Genomic DNA, 21,883 nt, shown 5'->3' on the forward strand with positions numbered 1-21,883 from the left:
TTCTCGTATTCATTTGAATCCGGTGGATAGGAACTGGTTCTCATGAATACAAAAAAACTATGTCTAGCATCGTATTATATCCAGTTTTCTACGAATATAGAAATGTACAATCATAAGATTAAAACTAGTTTTTTTAGCCGGTGCCTTCGGAACCACGGGGCTAAAAAAACTAGTTTTAATCTTATAATTGTACATTCTATATCCGCGGAAAGCCGTTTATAATACGATACGAGAAATAACTATTCTCTTATCCTTTAAATAAGTATTTCAAAATTTTAATTAGAAGATGGAATTCAAATAAGACAATTTTAGTTGTTAATGGCATTTCTGAATTAATATTTGTGATTAACAGATAATTTCATTTTAATTCAGAGTAGCAAACTACTGAAAAAATGTAAGTGTCCTTGCTCCAAGCAAAGTGGATTAATCTCGGAACATTTATCTGTCTTCTCTCCCTATTTCATGTTACACATTTTGTAACCCATGTTAACATATATTTCAGAAAATTGAAGCTTCTATTAAATTCTCTGTTAGAAAAAATTATTTTAAAAATAAGACATAAAACCATATTTACCATTTATGTCAGCAATTTTTTCATTAAGTTTCAAATAAAATTTAAATTTTAACCAGCATATTAAGTTAGGACATATTCCTCTCTTTTGAGTGTCTATTACCCTTATTTTTTGGAATTTTTAAGATAATAAGGGGATGGGGGTGGAGTAGATTTCCCTTATACGTTTCTACAAAGTAACCAATATACAGTAACCTACCCTGACCTAAAGTAATAAATAACCCCCCCCCCCCCCCCCATATATTCTCAATATTGATTAAAGCAATGAAGTTTCTATGCTTAACAAGGTACTTTAAGGTTTGGTTTAGTAATTGTAATTACTTCCATTTTCATCCATTAGTTATGCACATAGGTTAACCTGCTATGAATGTTGTTATCCTTGTTTAAAAGTACAGTATGACAGTTTTCATTATTATCCTTGTCATAAACATACATTAATCATTCTCAGTAATACACACCAAAATGTCTTATGGTTAGGTCATGTCTTCAAAAATTATGATGTGCAGGATGATTATACAAATTGTTAAATACCAAAGAAATATTTCATGCTTTAAAATTTATTTGATAGAAGAAATGTAATGACATACTTGTACAAGGCTGACAATTAACATGAGAACACAGCAATGCAAATCCTAGCTTTTTAAAGACTTTTAACTTAATGTGGGACAATTTGATGAAACAAAACATTCACAAGATAAACTTCAGAATGGAATCATTTAAATTTTAATCTTATGTGAATTTACAGTTTTTAGGCTATTTCATTGATATTGGTTCTTATTGGGAACTATTAATAATCAAATCAATAAATAAAACAATATCTTGATAACAAAATGTAAATAGGTAGGGTACATATACTGAATTTCCTGTAAAAGATGAAGAAAATCTTGGATTAGACAGACACATAAGAAAATAGATTGTTCTGCCAATTTTGACTGCTCAATGAATTGTGTTTAAACAAAACTTGAGCTAGAACTGGAAAAAAATGATTTAAATTTTAACTGAGTAAATTCTTTTTCAGTAAATATTTTTGTCATTTTCATGTGACTAATCAAAAACATATTTTCTTAGTTGTAAAAAATCTGAATTTCAACAAAAAAATATGACAACTGTATGTGAACACCAGTGAAGGATTGTTCATGGAAAACCCAGAATTATCCTGCAAATTTAGGTCTCAGTCTGGCTGTACTTTGTCTATGTACCAGGACTAAATGATTCATTACAAGACATTTTTCTTCTTGTATCATCTGTAGATTTTAAAGCCACAAAGCAATAATCATGACACAAGTGAAACCTTTTAAATTTTTTTTATAAAGAATTGAACTTTTTAAGATTTGATTATCTATAATACACAGTAGCTTGATGTCTGTCTGAAGCTTAAGATCTCAGTAACCGCTGAACCGATTGGGCTCTACTCTTCAGGGATTTTACCTATTGGTCATGTGATGGTTTTAAGCTATTTTCCTGGGGAGTGGGACACCCCCAACCCCACCAAAAACTAAAAAAACCACCCCCCCCAAAATTTTATTTTTTACATTTTTTGTAAAATCTCAGTAACTGCTGAACAAATTGGGGCTCTACTCTTCTGGGAATATTACTATTGGTCCTCTTGTGGTTTTAGGCTATTTTCTAGAAGGGTGGGACACCCCAACCCCCCTAAAAATAAAAAAATCCCCATTTCCAAATTTTTAAATTTTTTTATTTTTGTAAACAAAAATCAGTAATTGGGTTGGGGGAACCCCACTGCACAATGGGGCGAATCCCCCATAAACCCCCCCCCAAAAGAAAAAAAAAATTTCACCCAAAAAAATTTTTGGGCTTTTTGTAACTTTAAAAAATTTACATCTTTAAAAAGTTGTTGCAATTATAGGTATTATATAAAATTTACAGAGGAGAGTTTTTTGTGTATATGTGGTCCAATCAGTGGGACTATTGGTGCTTGCGCCACCTACGGGGTACTTGCTTATGCTCACCCCATACGAGATATACGTTGAACAACCTGGGTTTAATTTTTACGAATTGAAATTTTTGTGCATACGGCGCACAACCTGGGTTTAATTTTACCAAAGAGTAATTCAGCAAAGAATAACTTTTTTGAAAATATAACTAAAAAATTATTCTGGAGGGTTGACTTTCCATTACCTCATGGGGCGAAGCCACTAGTAAAATAATTAAAGAAGTAAAACTATTTAGATAATTCAAAAGTAACCTTGATGACCTCTTGAAGGTTAGATATTGTTTTGGGTATAAGTCCTCTCCATGCCACCTTGTACATACTGTGAATTGAATTGCAGTGTTATGCACTCAATCGCCCAGGGTATTAATACACCGCTTTAATTGCTGAAAGCCTGCCACAAGTAGACCCAATACCCAAAATTAAAGCCTCCAGCTTTAATAACAAAAAAGTTATAGACATTTAAAAATGATAATTTTAGTACAATGAAAATTTTAAAAGATTTTCATTGCTCATGATGGAAATTCCAATATTAAATTACGTCATCTGAAAGCAAAATTAAAAGCTTATTTTTGTCAGAAACGACTGCCATTAACTGATAAGATTTTTACAATAAAAACACCCCTTTTTATAGTCAAAATGTCTTTAAAAAATGCAGTTTAAATTGCCTTAGTAAGCATAAAATCATAGCAGGAAAAAATGAAACAAATGTAAGTAATACAGATGCTTAGCTGTTGGTTGTTCAGCAGACTCAGACTTCTGATGACTGGGAATCCTAAAGGCTGGCAATCTTGCGCTACAGTACATTCAGTGCAACGCAAATTTAAATGATTTTGACTATAAAGAAGGGTGTTTATATTGCAAAAATGTTATCAGTTACTGGCATTCTAAGTTTCTGCCTAAAATAAGCTTAAATTTTCTTTCTAGGTGATGAATTTTAATTTTGAAAATTCTATTATTAGCAATGAAAAACTTTCTAAATTTTCATTGTACTAAAAATATCATTCTTAAGTGTCTATAACTTTTTTGTTATTGAAGCTGGAGTCTTCAAATTTTGGGTATTGGGTCTACTGGTGGCAGTCTTTCAGCAGTTAAAGCGGTATATTTCTTGCAGGGTTCCTTTAAGGAAGGTAACACCCAACAGATGACAACTCTTAGTTTACATAACCTTTATTTGGGAGTCTTAACTGCTTGGTAATGAGGCCTGTTTCTGCTAAGGCAATCCCCCTGCTTTAAATATTAATGTTGGGCATCTGATGTGGGGGCAGGAGGAACTAGTTTGGACAGTGTAGAGCAAAGATTCAATCCTATTACCTCCCAAATGATGTGCAGATGCATTATGAGCTAAGCCACAGACACACAGGTAAAAAACAAATCTTGATGAAAATTTGAATGCATGATTTAGAACAATAAATATTCATTGAAGAAAATGCAAAATATTGAAAGTAAACAAGGCTAAAAATAAAATACTGCAATTTTAAAATTTTATGCAGCTCATTTTTACTCAGGAGAAAGGTACAATGCCAACATGTTTTACAAAATGAGATATTTTTTATTTATTTTAAATCTAGAGCAACAACAAATTTTTTTTAGAAGGATATGATTCCTTTAACTTAACCCTTGCTTTAAATGTACTTCATTGCAGATGTACTTTTTTCACACATATATGGTTATTTGTTGTAAATTGTACCTAACTGCTTCAAGAAATACCATAATAGGGTGGAATGGATACAAAAACCAAAACATGAAAAAAAAATAATTGAAAGTTTTGTTAAATCTCCTTGAATAACACTTTTACAAATAGCCGATCTTAAAATAAAATTACACTCTTCTTTACTAAAACAAGGATGACAACATCCATAAGTAGCAAAGCACAAAAAATTGTAGATGGGAATACGTACAGGTAGATTTAAAAGGTTTTTACTAAAATCAAGAATAGATTTATTGGATAAAATAAATATGAAACCTTGTTTTATTTTGTATGATGACGATGGTCAAAGTAAATTATATTAAAGTTGCTCATAACAATGGGAAAAATTATTTTGATACTGATATCCCATAAAAGTTTGAAAATTGGATCATAATAACAAAGATCTTGAGAAATATGTAAAACATATAAAAATAGCCAAAAACCTGATAAAAGGCAGTCTGGCCGCCATGGTTGTTTTCTTAAAACGACAAAAAATTTAATTTTTAAATTCTTAAAAACTTCAAAAATTTGGAAAATTGGACCATATACACTGAAGATATGGAAAAAAGTGTTAAATATATTTATAAATAGCCTAAAACCTGCCAAAAAGGCAGTCTGGCCGTCATGGTTATTTCCTTTAAAGACGGGAAATTTAATTTTGATATCTACAACTGAAAAAATTTTGAAAATCGGACTATAAACACTGAAGATATGGAGAAAAATTTTAAAAATATAAAAAAACAGCCTAAAACCTGCTGAAAAGGCAGTCTGGCCGTCATGGTTGTCTTCTTTAAAAGACGAGAAATTTAATTTTGATATCTATAACTGAAAAATTTTTGAAAATCGGATCTTGATATTGAAGATATGGAGAAAAATGTGAAAAATATAAAAATAGCCTAAAACCTGCTAAAAAGGCAGTCTGGCCTTCATGATTGTTTCTTTAAACGACAGGAAATTTAATTTTGATATCTGTAACTGAAATAATTTTGAAAATTGGACCATAAACACTGAAGATATGGAGAAAAATGTGAAAAATATAAAAATAGCATAAAACCTGATAAAAATCAATCCGACCGCAAATGATGTTTTATAGTCAATTGTGCTCCTTAATAATGGGAATGTTGTCAAAAAATTTCAGCATTCTATCTTTTATAGGAGCTGAGTAAACTTCATTTCCCCCATAGTGTTACGGACGGACTGACTGACGGACGGACAAAGTGAATTATAGAGTAGCTTCGCTACTAAAAAATCTGTGGAAGTTTTCTATTTAAAGGTGCGAAAGAAGCAAAACTTAAACTGCACTGTTTTTATAGCAAAATATACGCCACTAGGTCTAATAATTAAAAAAAAATGACAAAATATTAAGAATTGGAACAGTATTAAATTGTTTTTAACCTTTTTTTGAAAGATATATTAAAATATACTGACACCTGTAGAAACAAACTTCAGAGGTAAATATAACAAGGATGACAACATCCATAAGTAGCGAAGCACAAAAAATCGTCGATGGGAATACGTACAGGTAGATTTAAAAGGTTTTTACTAAAATCAAGAATAGATTTATTGGATAAAATAAACATGAAACCTTGTTTTATTTTGCATGATGACGATGGTCAAAGTAAATTATATTTAAGATGCTCATAACAATGGGAAAAATTATTTTGATACTGATATCCCATAAAAGTTTGAAAATTGCATCAAAATAAACAAAGATATGGGGAAATATGTAAAACATAAAAAAATAGCCAAAAACCTGATAAAAGGCAGTCTGGATGTCATGGTTGTTTTATTAAAACGACAAAAAATTTAATTTTAAATCCTTAACTTAAAAAATTTGGAAAATCGGACCATATACACTGAAGATATGGAAAAAAGTGTTAAATATATCAAAATAGCCTAAAACCTGCCAAAAAGGCAGTCTGGCCGTCATGGTTATTTTGTTTAAAAGATGGGAAATTGAATTTTGATATCTATAACTAAAAAATTTTGAAAATCGGACTATAAACACTGAAGATATGGAGAAAAATGTTAAATATATAAAAAACAGCCTAAAACCTGCTAAAAAGGCAGTCTGACCGTCATGATTGTTTTCTTTAAAAGACGGGAAATTTAATTTTGATATCTATAACTGAAAAAATTTTGAAAATCGAACCATAAACACTGAAGATATGGAGAAAAATGTGAAAAATATAAAAATAGCCTAAAACCTGCTAAAAAGGCAGTCTGGCCTTCATGGTTGTTCCTTTAAACGACGGGAAATTTAATTTTGATATCTGTAACTGAAAAAACTTTGAAAATCGGACCATAAACACTGAAGATATGGAGAAAAATGTGAAAAATATAAAAATAGCCTAAAACCTGCTAAAAATCGGTCCGAACGCTAATGATGTTTTATAGTCAATTGTGCTCCTTAATGATGGGAATGTTGTCAAAAAATTTCAGCATTCTATCATTTATAGGAGCTGAGTAAATCCCATTTCCCCCATAGCGTTACGGACGGACTGACTGACGGACGGACGGACTGACTGACGGATGGACGGACAAAGTGAATTAAAGAGTAGCTTCGCTACTAAAAATAGGCCCCCAAATAACTTTTCATGGGGATTTTAAAGTTTATTTTTTTACTATAGTTTGGGAAAGTTTTACAGATAATAAAGTTTTTTTTTTATTTAAGGGTAAAATTCTCAGCTTTTTGAGTGCTTTCTTTCATAAATATTTTACTCTAGTATGGAGTAAAATTAGTTCTTTTTATTTCATCTATCAAAACTCATTAAAATTTAGTTTTATTCAATATATCAATGAATTAACAAACAAACACACTCAATTGCCAAGGGTAACAAACACCCATCAGACAACCAACCTTTTGATTAAATAACCTTTGTCTGAGAAGTCCTAACTGTGCATTATAATGAGTTCCGCCTTTTTTGGGCCAAGACATTCCCCCTACTCTTAACTATTTATGTTGCACATTTGACATAGTAGCAGAAGGAACAATGTTTAACATCTTTAATTATGACACACTGTTGGACCAAGATTTGAACCTATCACATTACAGGCAGCACACAGATGTACTACGTGTTGAGCTACCACACAGGTTATGGTTCCAGGTATGATCAAGCAGGTCCCAATCTTCAAGGTCTCCAACAATCTTTAAATGGCTCATGTGAATTACATCACCGTTTTCCAGGCAACTGCTGACAGCATATTGCATACGACCATGAGATACTGCATTATTTTTGTAAAAATTATCAAAAATCATATAAACAAGGATGACAACATCCATAAAAAAGAGCTCTAAAATGGTAGGACCAACTAACACTAATACTTGTAGAGTAAGCCGGCAAGAAAATACATGTTTTGTATAAAATTATTTTCTACATTGCATTTTCCCGTGCTAATACATATAAAAAGAGGTTTTTTGATAAAAAATATTTTTTATTTTTATTATTTCAGCTCTCCATAATTTTTTTCAAAAACTGTAAAAAAAATATAAAGGTTGCGTGATTTTTTTAGTATTATTGAGTAAAAAAATAACGATTTGATCACATTATATACATAAAGTAATTTATATTTGCTGTTTAAACTAATTTATATTCTCAATCTTTAGCCAGGGCTTCAGAGAGGTTGAAGTTGATTTGAGCTTCTTTCTATTGTTTTTAACAACGTGGAAGTTGTTTTGTCTCTGAGCCTCTGATTTATAGCTGTTACAGAAATCCTGCACAAGTCTGATATTACGTTCAGCTGCATCATTAACAGCTGTCAGCTGCTTGACCCACGTAACAAAAGATGCATCAACCACTCCATTTGTACCCCATGCCAAAATATCTGCCCTTGTTACTCCAGCAACCTCCAGCTGGAACCAGCTCTTAGGGCCAATTAGATCTGGAAGTTTTGTGCTGGATGAAATAGTTGGTAAAACTGGTTTCTGAAGATCATAAGTTTCTGGCGCTGGATTATTCAAGAGTTTTGCAAGCATTTCTTGCCTAATATCTTTGTCAAGATCAGCATCTGCTAGAGCTAATACACTACACTCCTGTGTAAGATACCAAGTATGACGCTGCAAACTGATCAATAGCTCACCTCCTAGAACAGGATAATGTTTCTTGATTGTCATGACCTGCAGAAAACACATAAGATCGTTACTTGGTGCTTGACTGACAATGTAAGATTTAAGAAACCACACTGAGTAGAATATGGAGATAAACAGAGCAGCTGTTTCAATCATCTTACTCTCCTCACTGCTCATCAATTTTGAAACATCACCAGTTATCCTCAACATCATTATATACAGCGCATCTGCCATGAATCTAAAAAATTAAATTTATAATAAATCGATAGCAATTTTAAAGTTAGAAAGATATTATTTATTTGAGCAATAAACCAAAAGTGAAATTAAAAACTGTAAAGTTAATCCTGTAAATTGTTTGTTTAGTTTAATTAAAAGATTATACCTTGCTTCATGGCAGGCACCTGGCTGGTGAAATGAGAAATTCCAATGTACTTCTTCTGGAGTAAGGTAGAATACAACAAGCTCTACCATTTTTCTATAATCTCCTCTTTCAAACAGACAAGTTTTTAAGGCTCTTGTGCCAAAGGTACGAGCTTCCTCTGCCATCCTATAGATATCTGATCCAACAGTCAATGATTTCCAGTTGAATTTGACAAGATCTTTGTTACCGTGTTCTTTCATGTTAGCTTCAAGCTTTGGTTTCAATACAGGCCATGCATTTTTCAGCCTAACATAAATTTCCCTCCGTGGTGCCTTAGTCTTGACTTCAGTAAGGGCTTCCATGAAGTGGGATATGTGTACTTCAAGTATGTGTCTACGACACATAAACCAAGCTACAGGTTTCTGGAGAAACTCGGACACAATAACATTGGCTCCTACAAACCTCCCAGTGTTTGAAGCGGTAGTATCATCACAGATTGCAAAAATTTGGTTGGACGTGATATCATAAAACAACAATAATTCTTGAACAGCGGCTGCTTGATCTTCACCCTTGGAACTATCACAAACAACAATGCCAAGCAAAATATCATCAGTCTCAGACAGATCAGGTGAAGTTATAGAGATGGCAATTCTCTCTCTGGTTACTGTTATGTTGGCATCTTCATCCAAGTGAGTGACCTGTTTCCCCTCAATGTGGAGGCAAAGATTTAAGTTTCTGATCTTGTGAGTTATTTTTAAAATCATGCAACCTTCTAGAAATTATATTTGCATTTTCTTCAGCACATATGTGCAATACTAAATAAGAAAATTGGGGCATTTGCGCTGTAATTAAGGGATATATATTTCTTGTAGGGTTGGGCCGGATACTTTTTTGGCCGGATACCGGATACCGGATATCCGGCTGATTTCAAATGCCGGATATCCGGTAACCGGCCGGATATCCGGCCAACGCCGGATATCCGGCAAATATCCGGTTATCCGGCCAAATTACCGGATATCCGGCCGGATAACCGGCTAAATTATCAGATATTAAAGTAGTAAAAAAAAATTTCTTCAGAAATCTTACATAAATTTACATAAAGTTAAACTTATTCAGAAAAAATGTTCTTCTAGCTTCAATAATAAGAAAATTATAGCCATTTAAGATTTTAAAAAGCAGAGATTTTTGGTGTAAAGTATAAAACATTTTAGAGCCGGATATCCGGCCGGATAGTTTCAATATCCGGTATCCGGCCGGATATTGAAAATGACCGGATATCCGGCCGGATATCCGGCCACACCGGATATCCGGCCCAACCCTAATTTCTTGCTTTAATTATTTTTATATTTGAATATAAAAATAATATCAAAAAAAGCGAATTTAAGGTTAAATAAATGAAAATGTAAAAAAAATTTTTTTTTTAAATCACGCAACCTTTTAGAAAATATATTATTTTTCATCAATTTCAAATTTTTTTTTGGAGAGCTGAATTAAAAGATTTAGAAAAAAAGTATATTTTGAGAATATCTTAAAAAAATACATAGAACGGGAAAATACCATGTAGAAAAAATGTTTGTATTTTCTTGCCGGCTTATTGTAGAGTGTCAGAACTGAATTATCACAAAATAAATTTTTTAAAGTTGAAACAAAATTTTAAGTAAATTTGTAAAACTGCTTAAATACAGGATAAGGTTCAAGGACATATTTACATTTTTAGGACTTAGTTATAGAGATGCTTTGCTTTTGACATTGTACTTTTTTCCTCTAGGTATTAGTATTCCAGAAGTCAGATCAATCAGATAGTCATATCACATACAAAATTGTTGTTAAAACATTGAAAGAACTTATAACTTTCTAAATTTCTAACTTCTACAGGAAGCACTATGCAAACTTATTAGATTTGAAAATTTTAAGTTAAATTTTCATCCCCTAGGAGTTACCAAACATTCATGATGAAAATGAAAGCAAAGATTATTAATTTAAATTTTTAAACAAGTTTGCTTTTATAAAGTTCTTCATAAAACCACTCCTGAAGGGTGTTAATAAATGGCCATTTTTATCAGTTGCTTTGCTAAAGTCACAGAAATTCAGCCTTAAATAAATCTTATATAGAGTGGTTTTATGAAAGACTTCAGTTGTAAAGAATTCAAAAGTATGAATATTTGTTTTTCTTATCATGGATGAGTGTAAGCTCTTGGGGGATGAAATTTGAAATTTTAAACTTTAAAAATAGCAAAGGGTGTTATTAGACCTACTTACTGATACAATTGCAAAGTCTTCTTTGCCTAACACTAGAATAAACTTTTTTCATCTGGACACCCAACAGTGACATGGATGAACCAACCCCTAAGTATAAAAAAACTTTGCTTTTAAAGATTGGATGAAATCATGTTATTTTTTTTGTTAGATACAGGTGCAAAATAAAATTTGATGATCTATTTTAGCAATACTTGTGTTTTAAAAACCCTCTCACAAACATGTAAATATTTATCCCTGAGACATTCCAAATAATGGTTAAGGAAAAATCTGGTTATGGACAGAGAGACAGACAGACCAGCTATTAGGAGATTGTTGTTTTAGATGTCCCAACAGACATACAAGCAATGAGCAAGCATTTTCTAAGAAAAATGTTTTGATATAAAAATTAAGAAATGAGAGCTTTTTAAAATTTTTAAGTAAACATAGCCCTAAAACAAAGAATGCTTTTAGTAAGAAATTCTTTATAAAACTGCAGACATGCTCAAATTATTTTACCATGTAGCAATAATAGAAGCTGAGATAATAGGTCCAATAAGAAAAAGTTATGGATAAAACAAAGGGAAACTAAGTTTTATGAGAACACCAAGCTAATTAAATCATTCAGATAGTTCATTTACATTTATTCAATGAAGGTATGTAAATTATTCCTTTATAATATAATTTTCTTGTAGCAGCAACATATTTAAAGGCAAATGAATGGGTAGCGTTACAATTTAGCACCCCTTTTATTATTCTTATTAAAACAATTGTTCATACTAAAATTATAAAATCCTCATTTTTAAAATAAGAATACCTAGTAAGTTAAAAAAAATAAACAAAAATGTGAATTTTAAGCTGAGGTACCTACCAAAGCCAATCTAAACATAAAAAAGTATGCAATTTCTTTTTTTTCCATAACTTAAATGTATGTTAAGACATCAATTGAATATCATGTGTATAAAAGTAGAAAACTTCAGATGATCTGCTACTTCCTCTTTGTTTTAGAGAACTTTTCCCATGCGTCATCATACTTTTCTTGATATTTATCTTTCTTCTCTTGATACTTTTCCTGGGCTTTGTCTTTCATGTCATCATACTTATCTTTCATTTCATCTCTCTTATCCTGAAGTGTATTACAATTAAAATTTCAGAAAAAGGATTGTAAGCATAAGTTACAAGAATACTGTCTAACAAAAGTAATTTGGTATTACAAAAAATATTAAACAATTAGGTACCACTAAAATAACAAGTATACTGTTTTTGTGGAAATAAGACAGCCATATATGTTGCATAATCATAAGTCTTGATGTAGAAAATTGAAATTCTTTCAAATATATGCCCTATAAATGTAGTTTAAACAATTGAACAGAAAAAATATGTAGTTCACTAAATTCAAGTTTATATGAATTTTGTGCAACTACCCCCTAAGTTTAAAATCAAATACCTTAAAAGAGTATCTGGTTTTAAACACATATAATGTTCCTTTTTTATGATAATATTGAGCAGTGTTTAATTTTGTGGGCTAAGAAATAAGGTTTGTAGGCAGAATATCTTAAATTTTATCTAAACCACTATTAAAATTATTGATGTTGGTTTGTCCAAGCTGATCAATTGATATGTACCTTTAAAGAATCAGACATTTGAGAGGCAGTCTTGATATATCCCTTTTCTTTTAGTTTGACAATAGCATAGGTTGTTCCACCAACAGTGATTGTATACCTGTAAAATGATAAATAGGTTAGTCCGTGATAACTAAGCAATATTACTTTGTAGTATAATATTTTTTTCAAGCTTGTTTTCTAAGAAATTCAAATAAGAAAAAAGCTCACATATATTAAAGTAATGAACAGTTAAGTATATGGATGGAAAATGATTTACAGTTGCATTGCTATTAAAACACATGGATCATTATTTAATAACAATTACATTTCAAAAGATGAATTTGAGTAATGTTTTAAAATCATCTTAAATACCTAGCTGGAGTAGCTACTTTATAACAAGCATAAGCAATTGCATAATATCCCGCATTTGAGCCTTCAAGCTTTTCTAAAAAAAATATTATAATCAATATTATTAACCCTTAATGGCCAAGGGGGGGGGGATTGTTGTTAAATGCTCCTCCCTTCAGTTTTTTCTATTTAATTTTTAGTGTGTGAATGATGACACATAACTAGAATGATTTTTTTTAAATATCTCCGTCCTGGCGGGCACAGGATGCCAGCAAACCTGGCAAGCTCATCCAGGTATTGAGCAAAAATAATTTTTTTTTGTCTTAAACCAAGACTTTTGGTAACCAAAATACTAAAATATCATTTGTAGTACATCCACATTTGAAATAAAGGTTGTTTAAGTCAATTTCAGGTTCCAGGTATGATTCTGCAAGTCCTGATCCTCCAGGTCTCCAAAAATCATAAAAGGCTCCCAGGGGTGTATATCTGCAAATATGACCTGGCTGAGGGGAGGTAAAAAAAATAAAAGGTTGGGGGAAAAAAAATGTAAACATTAAGAGGGCTGAAAGCATTTTTTCTATTTTTCTCCCCTCTTTGGTGAAAAAAACAAAAAAATATTGGAAGGGGGCATAATATGAATATAAAATAAAGAGTTCTGAAAATATTTTTTCATTTTATCCCCTTCCTTGCCAGAAAACAACAAGGAGGGAGAAAAAAATTTAAAAAATTGCAGCAGGGGAAAAAAATGAATATACACCCCTGAAGGCTCCTGTGACTGCAATTATTTACTTTTAGACTTAAGCTTTTCTAACATGTCTACATATTAACATATTAAAATATCATAAAAATCCTCAGCCATTTTCCCAGTGACTGGATCGGCTGGCAGCTACCAAGCATAGCAACCTTTGAAATGTTAAGCATTTTTTGGTGCAATAACATCAAATGTTTTGTTGAGTTCAAACTGTTGTTCCAAAAGCTTTAACACAAAAGTATATTATTTCAATAAAAATGCATATTTAGAAATAAGGTTGGTAACTTGTGCAATGTAAAAAGTTTAATTAATGTACTTTTGCAATTTACAGCATTATATGCTTTTTTACTGTGTTATTTTCTTTTGTCCTTTAAACTCACAAAGAGTTTGATGATATTGCATCAAACAATTTGTATTTCAAAGTTTTTTTCATATAAAACCATAGTAAAGCCTAACTTTTTAGCCTATAAACCAAATATTTAACATAAACCTTGCATATTCACTAAAAAAATACTATGGATCAATGCTGGAAGGTGCTTAAGTCCCCTTTACATAAAGATACACATTTTCTAAAAAAATTGTTCTAGCTTTAAAAATAAAAAATTACAGCCGTTTGAAATTTTTAAGTAAAAAAGAACCTAAATCAAAGATTGTTAAGTTGAAGAAAGCAAATAAAACAGGATAATTAATATCAAATTTATTACTTAAATTTTTTTATTGATATTTATAGTTAAGTATCATCAATTTTTATTAATTGATGTTTAAGAGAAAAAATTTAAACATATTTTTTATGTCGTTTTTTATTATGGTGTGGTGGTAGTATATGATGTTATTTTAAACTTTTTTTTAAGGTTGGGTGGATGTGGAAGGGAATAGTAAAGAGTTTGTGTCAAAAAAGTATATAACCTAAAGATAACTAGGTCAGATTTAAAAATAAATGTCTGTCACTTAACATTCATCTTAAGGTCTGGATTGTAAATGCTTTTAGCATTAATAATTGTTTAACTGGGTAGAAACTTACCTAGATAAGATCTAGGAATGTGGATAGCTTCCAGAAGAGCAATAATATCAACACCAGACTTTGCTAGCGCATAAAATCCACCAAACCTAAAGAAAAAGCAAGCAAATCAAATTTTTGTCAACTGACAGGTGTGGTCCTGTAAGATATTGAGAAGATTCTTATAAAAAAGTAAATCTTAACCAGAAAAAAAAACAGCTGTCTATCTAGAAAATAGAAAACATTAATGACTGTCAGAGCAATAATGATAGGCTTAGGGACAAAAAAAAATTACATACTGGATACTCCTTTAATAGTGTAGAAAAATTTCAGATTACGGTGTAGCTCTGCTAATAATAATGAAAAATAAAACATGAATATACCATAAAACTTACCAAACAATAGAGGTGGCTACATGGACAGGAATTAAGACATACCAGTAATCTTTTGCCATAATTTTAAACCTAAAATTAAAAAAATTGTAAATATTGAAATATACATAGATGATCAAATAAATGGAACAAAGTAAAGCATTATACTTAGTGGAGATCCAATATTTGATACATTGAATCAAAACAATCATAATTTGTGATTTTTATTTTACCAAATTTCAAAAGATTTTTAAAACTCTAATTATTTTATAGCTCCCTTTAAAATTATCATACAGAAATTTTACATGTAGAGAAATATCTGGTTCTGCAAAATTCATGATATAAAGGGGGGGGGGGGGGGGGGTGCATAATGACATCTAAACTTAAAAAGTGAGCAAAATGGTCTAAATATAGAGCTAGTTTCTTAAAGTGGGTAAATAAAACCCTGCTTAAAGGGATTGTGACTGAAAAAATTCGCATTAGATTATCCAACCTTAACATCATCTCATTCATATAATCTCAAAGATAGGGCAATACAGGGTCTTGTTTCCGGAAAAAAAACGGCTTTATTCACCAATTTTTACTATATTCAAGATTGGGAAAAAAAATTTCCAGAGTATACACGGTGTTTCAGAAAAAACTGCGTTTTCCGTTTTTCTGACACAACCAGAAGGAATACAGAAAAAACGATTATATGTCCTTATAAATGTTGTGCAAGAAAAATTAAAATAACTCTTCTATTATGTATTGTAGAATTTCAATATTAATTTAGAAAAAGGTATAAGAAAAGTACCTTAAGGAGTTTTAAAGGTAAAATACTTTTTAGCTCCTCACAAAAGCATTTTTAAGAAACTGCAATTTGTCATTTTTTCACATTTCTTGATTGTGATGCATTTGCAATAAAAGAATCTTCTTTAATAACGTAGGTTACAGTAAAAAGAAAAAAACTCCTTTTTATTTGACAAAAAAATCTCTAAAGACAAAAAAGTTATTGAAGTTTAAATTTTTAATTTTATAAATTATTAAAGCATTTAATTACAAATTATGGATAAATTATGAGTTTATATCTTAACCTGTCAATCAAATTAAAGGATTATAGGAATAAATGAGGGGTGGGGATTTATGAACATGAGCAATTTTTAAGGTCATGTTTCTTAAGTATACAAAAAGAAAAACTGAATATTTGTTTTCAGTGAGGGAATTTTAAATGAATTTTTTAGTGTAATTGATAGAAAATTGTATTGGCCGTATTAAGATGTTGTTTTCAAGTGAATAAATTTTTGAAAACCAACCTTAAGGCACAAAATTCTACCAGAAAAAAGCATCATGCGCATCTTTTGAAATATTTATGCTTTAAAATGCGCCGTTATTTTCAGAGATATTAAAAAACACCTGTAACAATTTTGATGCATATTTTTATAGAGAATATTGACATATAATTATTTTTTTTGTACTCCTAATGGTTGTTTCCATAATTTGGAAAACGCAGTTTTTTTTTAAACGCCCTGTATAAATGTGCAGTTATTTGTCTTTTTTTTTCTTCTATAGCTAAAACAAAACTTTTTTTACATATTTCTATTTCTTTATTTTTCCTAGCAGTCAAGACGACTTTTAACATAATCCTTGCTTTAAACCAATTTATAGTTACTTTAAAATTGATAACATAAGCAATATTCTTATTTAATATCAAATACAATAACAAAGCTTAAAACAGGTTTTTTATTAGAATCCAATTAACTTCAGTAGGCCCATCTCTTGCCCACCTTTAATTACAAATTTGTAAATAATAAAGGTGCCATATTTTTTATAAACAGTCTGATAAAAGTGTAATATAAATCTCCAAAGTAGGTTATTTATTGTCCGACACAATAAAAAGGATATTATCATTTCAAATAACCTGAGATTTATCCCTTTGTAGACAGTGAGGTATTTTTTTATCAATAATATGAATTTAAAATAAATCTTTATTACCCAAATACTACTTTATTAAGACATGAATTGGCAATTTTATGTCACAAATTAAAGCCTTAACAGTAAGTAAATTGTTTAAGCTATATATGGCAAGTTAAATATCCCTAGAAATATTTTAATAAATAAAAAAAATCAGATTTTTCCTGTTTTTTCAGTTTTCCTTCCAAAAATACTGCAAAATCAAGGCATAAATCCTCTATATTTTTCTTAATAGGATGTATTTGGTTGATCAGTATAGTGAAAGTTGCTTAGAAAATGTTAAGATTTGATAATGTGAGAAATTTTTGTTCATTTCCTCTTAGGAATTTTTTTTTACTTTTGAAAATTTGAGTACCCTTACTCGCCTCCCACAACAATGAACAACTCTGGCCGCAGCGCTCGGCTCCCTAGCCGCAGCGATTGGACCCCTTGCCTGCCTAGCCACAGCGATTGGACCCCTTGCCTGCCTAGCCGCAGCGCTCGGCCCCCTTGCCTGCCTAGCCGCAGCACTCGGCCCCCTTGCCTGCCAAATTTTTATATACACAATCCCATTTCTGCAGTGTTTTACAAAAACATAATTTTTTTTAGATTTTTTAAAAAATTAGATGTAGTAGTATCTATTGGACTAACTTATGTACCAAGTTTCAAGAATCTAGCTCAATATTTAGACCATTTTGCTCATTTGTTTAAGTTTAAATGTCATTACGCCCCCCCCCCCTTTAGATAACTGTGGATTTTCAATGAAATAATTGTCTCATTTTTTTAGTATAATACACATTATACATACCTTTTGACAATTCCTTCTTTGGGTTTGTTTTCTGGATCTTGACTATTCAAAACTAAAAATGTTGATTTATTTTCACTTAATTTTTAAAATGTTGAAAAATCTATTTTTGTTGGATTTAAAGGGGTAGTTGCACGAAATGCATTTAAACTTGAATTTAATGAACTGCATATTTTTTCCTTGTTCAATGGTTTAAACTACATTTATAAAACATTTATTTGAAAGAATTTAAATTTTCTACCATGTAGTTTAAAAATACTTGAAAATCGCATTTTTGTATAATATATGCATTTTATATAGTTGGCTTATTTTCATAAAAAAACAGCTTGATGACTAATTTAGTGATGTCAAATTGTTTGTTATTTATTGTAATACAAAATTATATATGTTTAAACACTTTATGCAACTATCCCATTCAGTACTTTGCCACAAAACTAATACTCTTGAATATTATGTATGTGTTTCAGGGCTTAATATGTTTAATTTCACTTTTCTATGAATATAAAAATGTACAATTATATCCGTGGAAAGCTGATTATAATATGATGCAAGAAATGAGAGTCCTTACATTTGATGAGAAATTAATCTTCCCATTGAATCTGGAGCTATTCTGTCTAGGGTTTGCTGTAAACATTGCTGCGATTTTTTTTGTTAGACCTTGCTTTTTGTCAGACAAATATATATTTATTGAACTGAAAGCAAGTGATAGAAGGTGTTCAATTGATCTAACGGGTACATAGTCCCCTTTAAGGTTAGACAGCACTATTCTAATTTTTCTTATTATTTGAAAGTTTCAAAGCTTACCTGTACTATTTGAAAATAATCTAGATCGACTAAGAAGAAAATTTTGTTGGACTGGGAATACAAACTGACTTCTCCCTCCTAAACATCAAATTGATTAGGTTTTAAAATGAATTTATTAAAAATACCTAATTAAGTAACACTAACCATATACAAAATTAAGAAAGGTCTATGAATATTTTGAAAAAAGGGGGGTAGATGTGACACTTATTTTAAACATTATTTTATATTAAGAAAAGGAGTTATAGCACTGAAATTTAGCATGGCAGTTGCTCTGATTGAAAAAATGGCAGTAGAACAGCTACTCTCACCAAAAACTGTAGCTTTCAGATGATATTTTTTTCCTTTCCTTGTTAAATTAGACAATTTTGAATCATCTGTGACAAATTTTTTGTTCAATAAACAATTTCCTTATATTTGCACCTGGGACTTTTTTTAATAGGTTTGCTGAAAAAGTATGAAATATTATAAATGTCAAGTGAAAGTTTAAGGGAAATTTTTATGAAGAAAAGTAAATTTGGGGAAACTGGCGGATTTTATTGGGAGCTGCAGTTTCTATACAGCTCAAAATTAAACATCTCTTAACTTTTAGTTTTTGTTTCAAAGTGTCACATTTCCCCCCACCCCCCTTTGTGTACCTGGATACTTATGAAGGAAAAATTGTGATGAATCATCCCGGCCTTTGAATGCAACACTAAAACAAAAAAAAGGAAAATTTTTGTAATCAAGTTAATCTCATTAGGTAGGTAGTCATTGTCAAATTTGAGAAATTTAAATTTCAGCACAATCTTATTTTTTGCATGATACATATTCTCACATATTATCCTTTTATTGAAATCAAAAACAATAATTTGGTAGATAAAAAAATAAAATATAATAATGCTTTTGTAATACATTTGTCAGGTATACATTGTAACTACAATTAAAGCATTGTACAACTTGTAAATTATAATATAAGAATGCTTTCAGCAAAAAATGAAATCCTATAAAAAATGGCCAAGATACACATCCTCCTACTTTGATAAATTAAAGACATCCAATTATTGCATAGAACAACTGGGAATAATTTACTAATGCATTTAGTTTAAAAAAAGACACATTCATATCAAGTAAATATTTATTGAGGTATTCTACAGGTATTTTAATAATGATTTCTTATTCATTGGCTCAACAACTTTGATGACTTATTGAATTTTGATTGGTTACTTAAATAATTTGAGTGTACAAAGTGTTTCAATGACTAATTGTAATGTTCATAAGGGGTAATTTTGTGTATTATCATTGGAGAAATTCATAACTGTATTAGACCTTATCTTACCCCTTTAGATCCCTAGGTATTTTATTTAAATCTTGAAGGTTTCAATAAGATTACCTAGAAAATCTATATGAAGAAGGCAATTTTGTGAGTCCATTTGATACAATTGAAGTCCGCATAAAGCGGGCTACAAGGTTGGTCATTTTTATGTCTGAAATAAATAAAAATCATTTATTTTTATGTCAAATTACCATAAAAAAAATATTTTTAAACATAGCATTGCATTAGGATATAATTTCCTGTAAATTTGTTACATTTTAAAATATAAGTTAAGAACAAAGTAAACTATTAAGCAACTAAGCTTTAATATAAAATGCAAGAATGTACCTAATGATTTTAAAAAGAACAAGATTACACAGTGGGATCCAGTGGGACATCCAAAAAATTTAAAATTGACTTTTATCTATCCTAGGAATTAATAATGGCTGTAAGTAGACAGCTAGAAAAGAAATTTTTAAAAAATATTCATTTTTGACGGATTTATGCCATTTTTAAAAAAGGTAGTGAAATATTTCTTTTCAGTTTTGATGATTTTCCAGATTTTTTTACACAATTTTTTCAAAGCAACAAAAAATACATTTATGTTCATCTTATGAAAATAATTTTTGATTGAGGTACTTTTCAGATACCTGTACCAATGTCTAATTAAAGAAAAATTTTAAAAAAATATTTTTTTGGTGGTGTAAATTGACATTTTGTGAGAAAATTTCACCAAAAATATTAAGATTTTTAACCCCAAAAAATCAGTTTTCTCCATTTTACCCAAAAACGGCCAGGATGCCCCGGGTTTTGCAATAATAATATTAATATGCAACATGTATTGTGTTTAAAACAGTTTTCATAACCTGGGGCCTCCCGGCCGTTGTTGAGTAATTGAACATTTTACATTGCATGGTTTGAACAATTTCGTTCTTGTTAATTTGAAATTTTCCCTCGTTAGAGGGGGAAGGAGTCATTTTAGAGCCCAAAGTCATCTTTGCAATGTTTTCTAACTTTTTGAGGCGGAACTTTCTTTACTTATGCGTTATTTGCCTCTGGCCAACCGTTACGCCGTTATTTGCCGCCGTTGGCGTGATTTTTAACGATTTTTGCCGTTCTCGCGGTTTTAATGGACATTTAAGGGTTAAAGGAGTCGTCTAATAAAGATGGTCTTCAAATACATTTATTTTAGGAATTAAATTTGCTAAATTTCATGTGTTCTAAAAAAATTTGTATTTCTAACTGGTTTTGGTCCAGCAGAAATTCAAATTCGGGGATTAATTATAATATTGCAAAAACATTATATATGCGTCTGAGAGAGAGAGAGAAATATACGTCTGAGAGAGAATATAATATAAGCAATTATGTTTATATTCTTATACAAACTTTAAATGAAGATAGCTAGACTTAGAATAAAGGTATTAACACAAAATCAAAAGTGTTTTGAAAATTATGTTATTGTTGTTTATATCTGTAAAAAAAAACATTAGAAAAGATGCCTTATAAGTGTCCTATTTTACTTATACTGGACCTACCTAAAAATGCCGGGACTCGAACTGGGTGCACCTGACGCTATATTTATGTTCACAAACATTGTTTGCATTGAAGAAATTTTTACATAGACGTTTATTTTGTTAAAATATTCAAATCGTAACTAAAGTTATGAAGGTTTATAGATCTTTTAAAAATAGGGTAGCTTCGCTCCTCCAAAACCGCCAGACGTACTTACCAAATGCTCATTAGAAGTTAACAGAGGCAAAATATTAGTTATTTCCTGGCTAAGGCAAAAAAAATCACATCATTTCTTCAAATACAAGCTTATTTATTGAAGTTTACTTTTGTCTACTCTTAATGTCCCGTTTTTTGGCAAAAGATCCCACTGTGGATTAAAACTAAAAATTTACACCCTTTATCATTGATAAATTACTTTAAAAAACAGAAAAAAGGATGACAATATCCATAGGAAGCAAAACATACAATGATTTGACAGTCAAAGTTAATTATAGAGCAAACGTTTATTGGTCATAAAAAAAAGAGAGGAAGATATAGATAACAGGATACAATAATAAATATTGAAGAGTGCAATATCATTTCATATAAATACAG

The 21,883-nt window shown here is 30.4% G+C and overlaps 2 protein-coding genes across 2 annotated transcripts; both read right to left on the reverse strand.

Annotated features, from left to right (window-relative positions):
- Nucleotides 1-7,626: 7,626 nt before the first annotated feature.
- On the reverse strand, nucleotides 7,627-9,533 carry LOC145331846 (uncharacterized). The gene is made up of 2 exons (XM_080176696.1): nucleotides 8,664-9,533; nucleotides 7,627-8,519 (listed from the first exon to the last, which is right to left on the reverse strand). The coding sequence occupies exons 1-2, from the start codon at nucleotides 9,404-9,406 to the stop codon at nucleotides 7,796-7,798; spliced, it is 1,467 nt and encodes a 488-aa protein (XP_080032822.1). The 5' UTR covers nucleotides 9,407-9,533; the 3' UTR covers nucleotides 7,627-7,795.
- Nucleotides 9,534-11,506: 1,973 nt separating this feature from the next.
- LOC145331478 (uncharacterized protein C18orf19 homolog A-like) lies at nucleotides 11,507-19,970 on the reverse strand. The gene is made up of 9 exons (XM_080176167.1): nucleotides 19,856-19,970; nucleotides 19,122-19,177; nucleotides 18,487-18,564; nucleotides 17,686-17,737; nucleotides 14,973-15,041; nucleotides 14,602-14,687; nucleotides 12,854-12,926; nucleotides 12,503-12,599; nucleotides 11,507-12,003 (listed from the first exon to the last, which is right to left on the reverse strand). The coding sequence occupies exons 1-9, from the start codon at nucleotides 19,939-19,941 to the stop codon at nucleotides 11,866-11,868; spliced, it is 735 nt and encodes a 244-aa protein (XP_080032293.1). The 5' UTR covers nucleotides 19,942-19,970; the 3' UTR covers nucleotides 11,507-11,865.
- Between the last annotated feature and the right edge of the window lie 1,913 nt (nucleotides 19,971-21,883).

This window comes from Acartia tonsa, chromosome 11 (genome assembly GCF_053477335.1).
Source record: "Acartia tonsa isolate MP-2025a chromosome 11, ASM5347733v1, whole genome shotgun sequence".
Taxonomy (NCBI): domain Eukaryota; kingdom Metazoa; phylum Arthropoda; class Copepoda; order Calanoida; family Acartiidae; genus Acartia; species Acartia tonsa.

Coding starts and splice junctions, on each gene's coding strand:
- LOC145331846 (XM_080176696.1), bottom strand. CDS start 9,406: ATGATTTTAAAAATAACTCACAAGATCAGAAACTTAAATCTTTGCCTC. Junction 8,520..8,663: donor GGTGCCTGCCATGAAGCAAG/GTATAATCTTTT, acceptor TTAATTTTTTAG/ATTCATGGCAGATGCGCTGT.
- LOC145331478 (XM_080176167.1), bottom strand. CDS start 19,941: ATGACCAACCTTGTAGCCCGCTTTATGCGGACTTCAATTGTATCAAAT. Junction 17,738..18,486: donor ATTATTTTCAAATAGTACAG/GTAAGCTTTGAA, acceptor CAACATTTTTAG/TTTTGAATAGTCAAGATCCA. Junction 12,004..12,502: donor AAATGTCTGATTCTTTAAAG/GTACATATCAAT, acceptor AATACACTTCAG/GATAAGAGAGATGAAATGAA.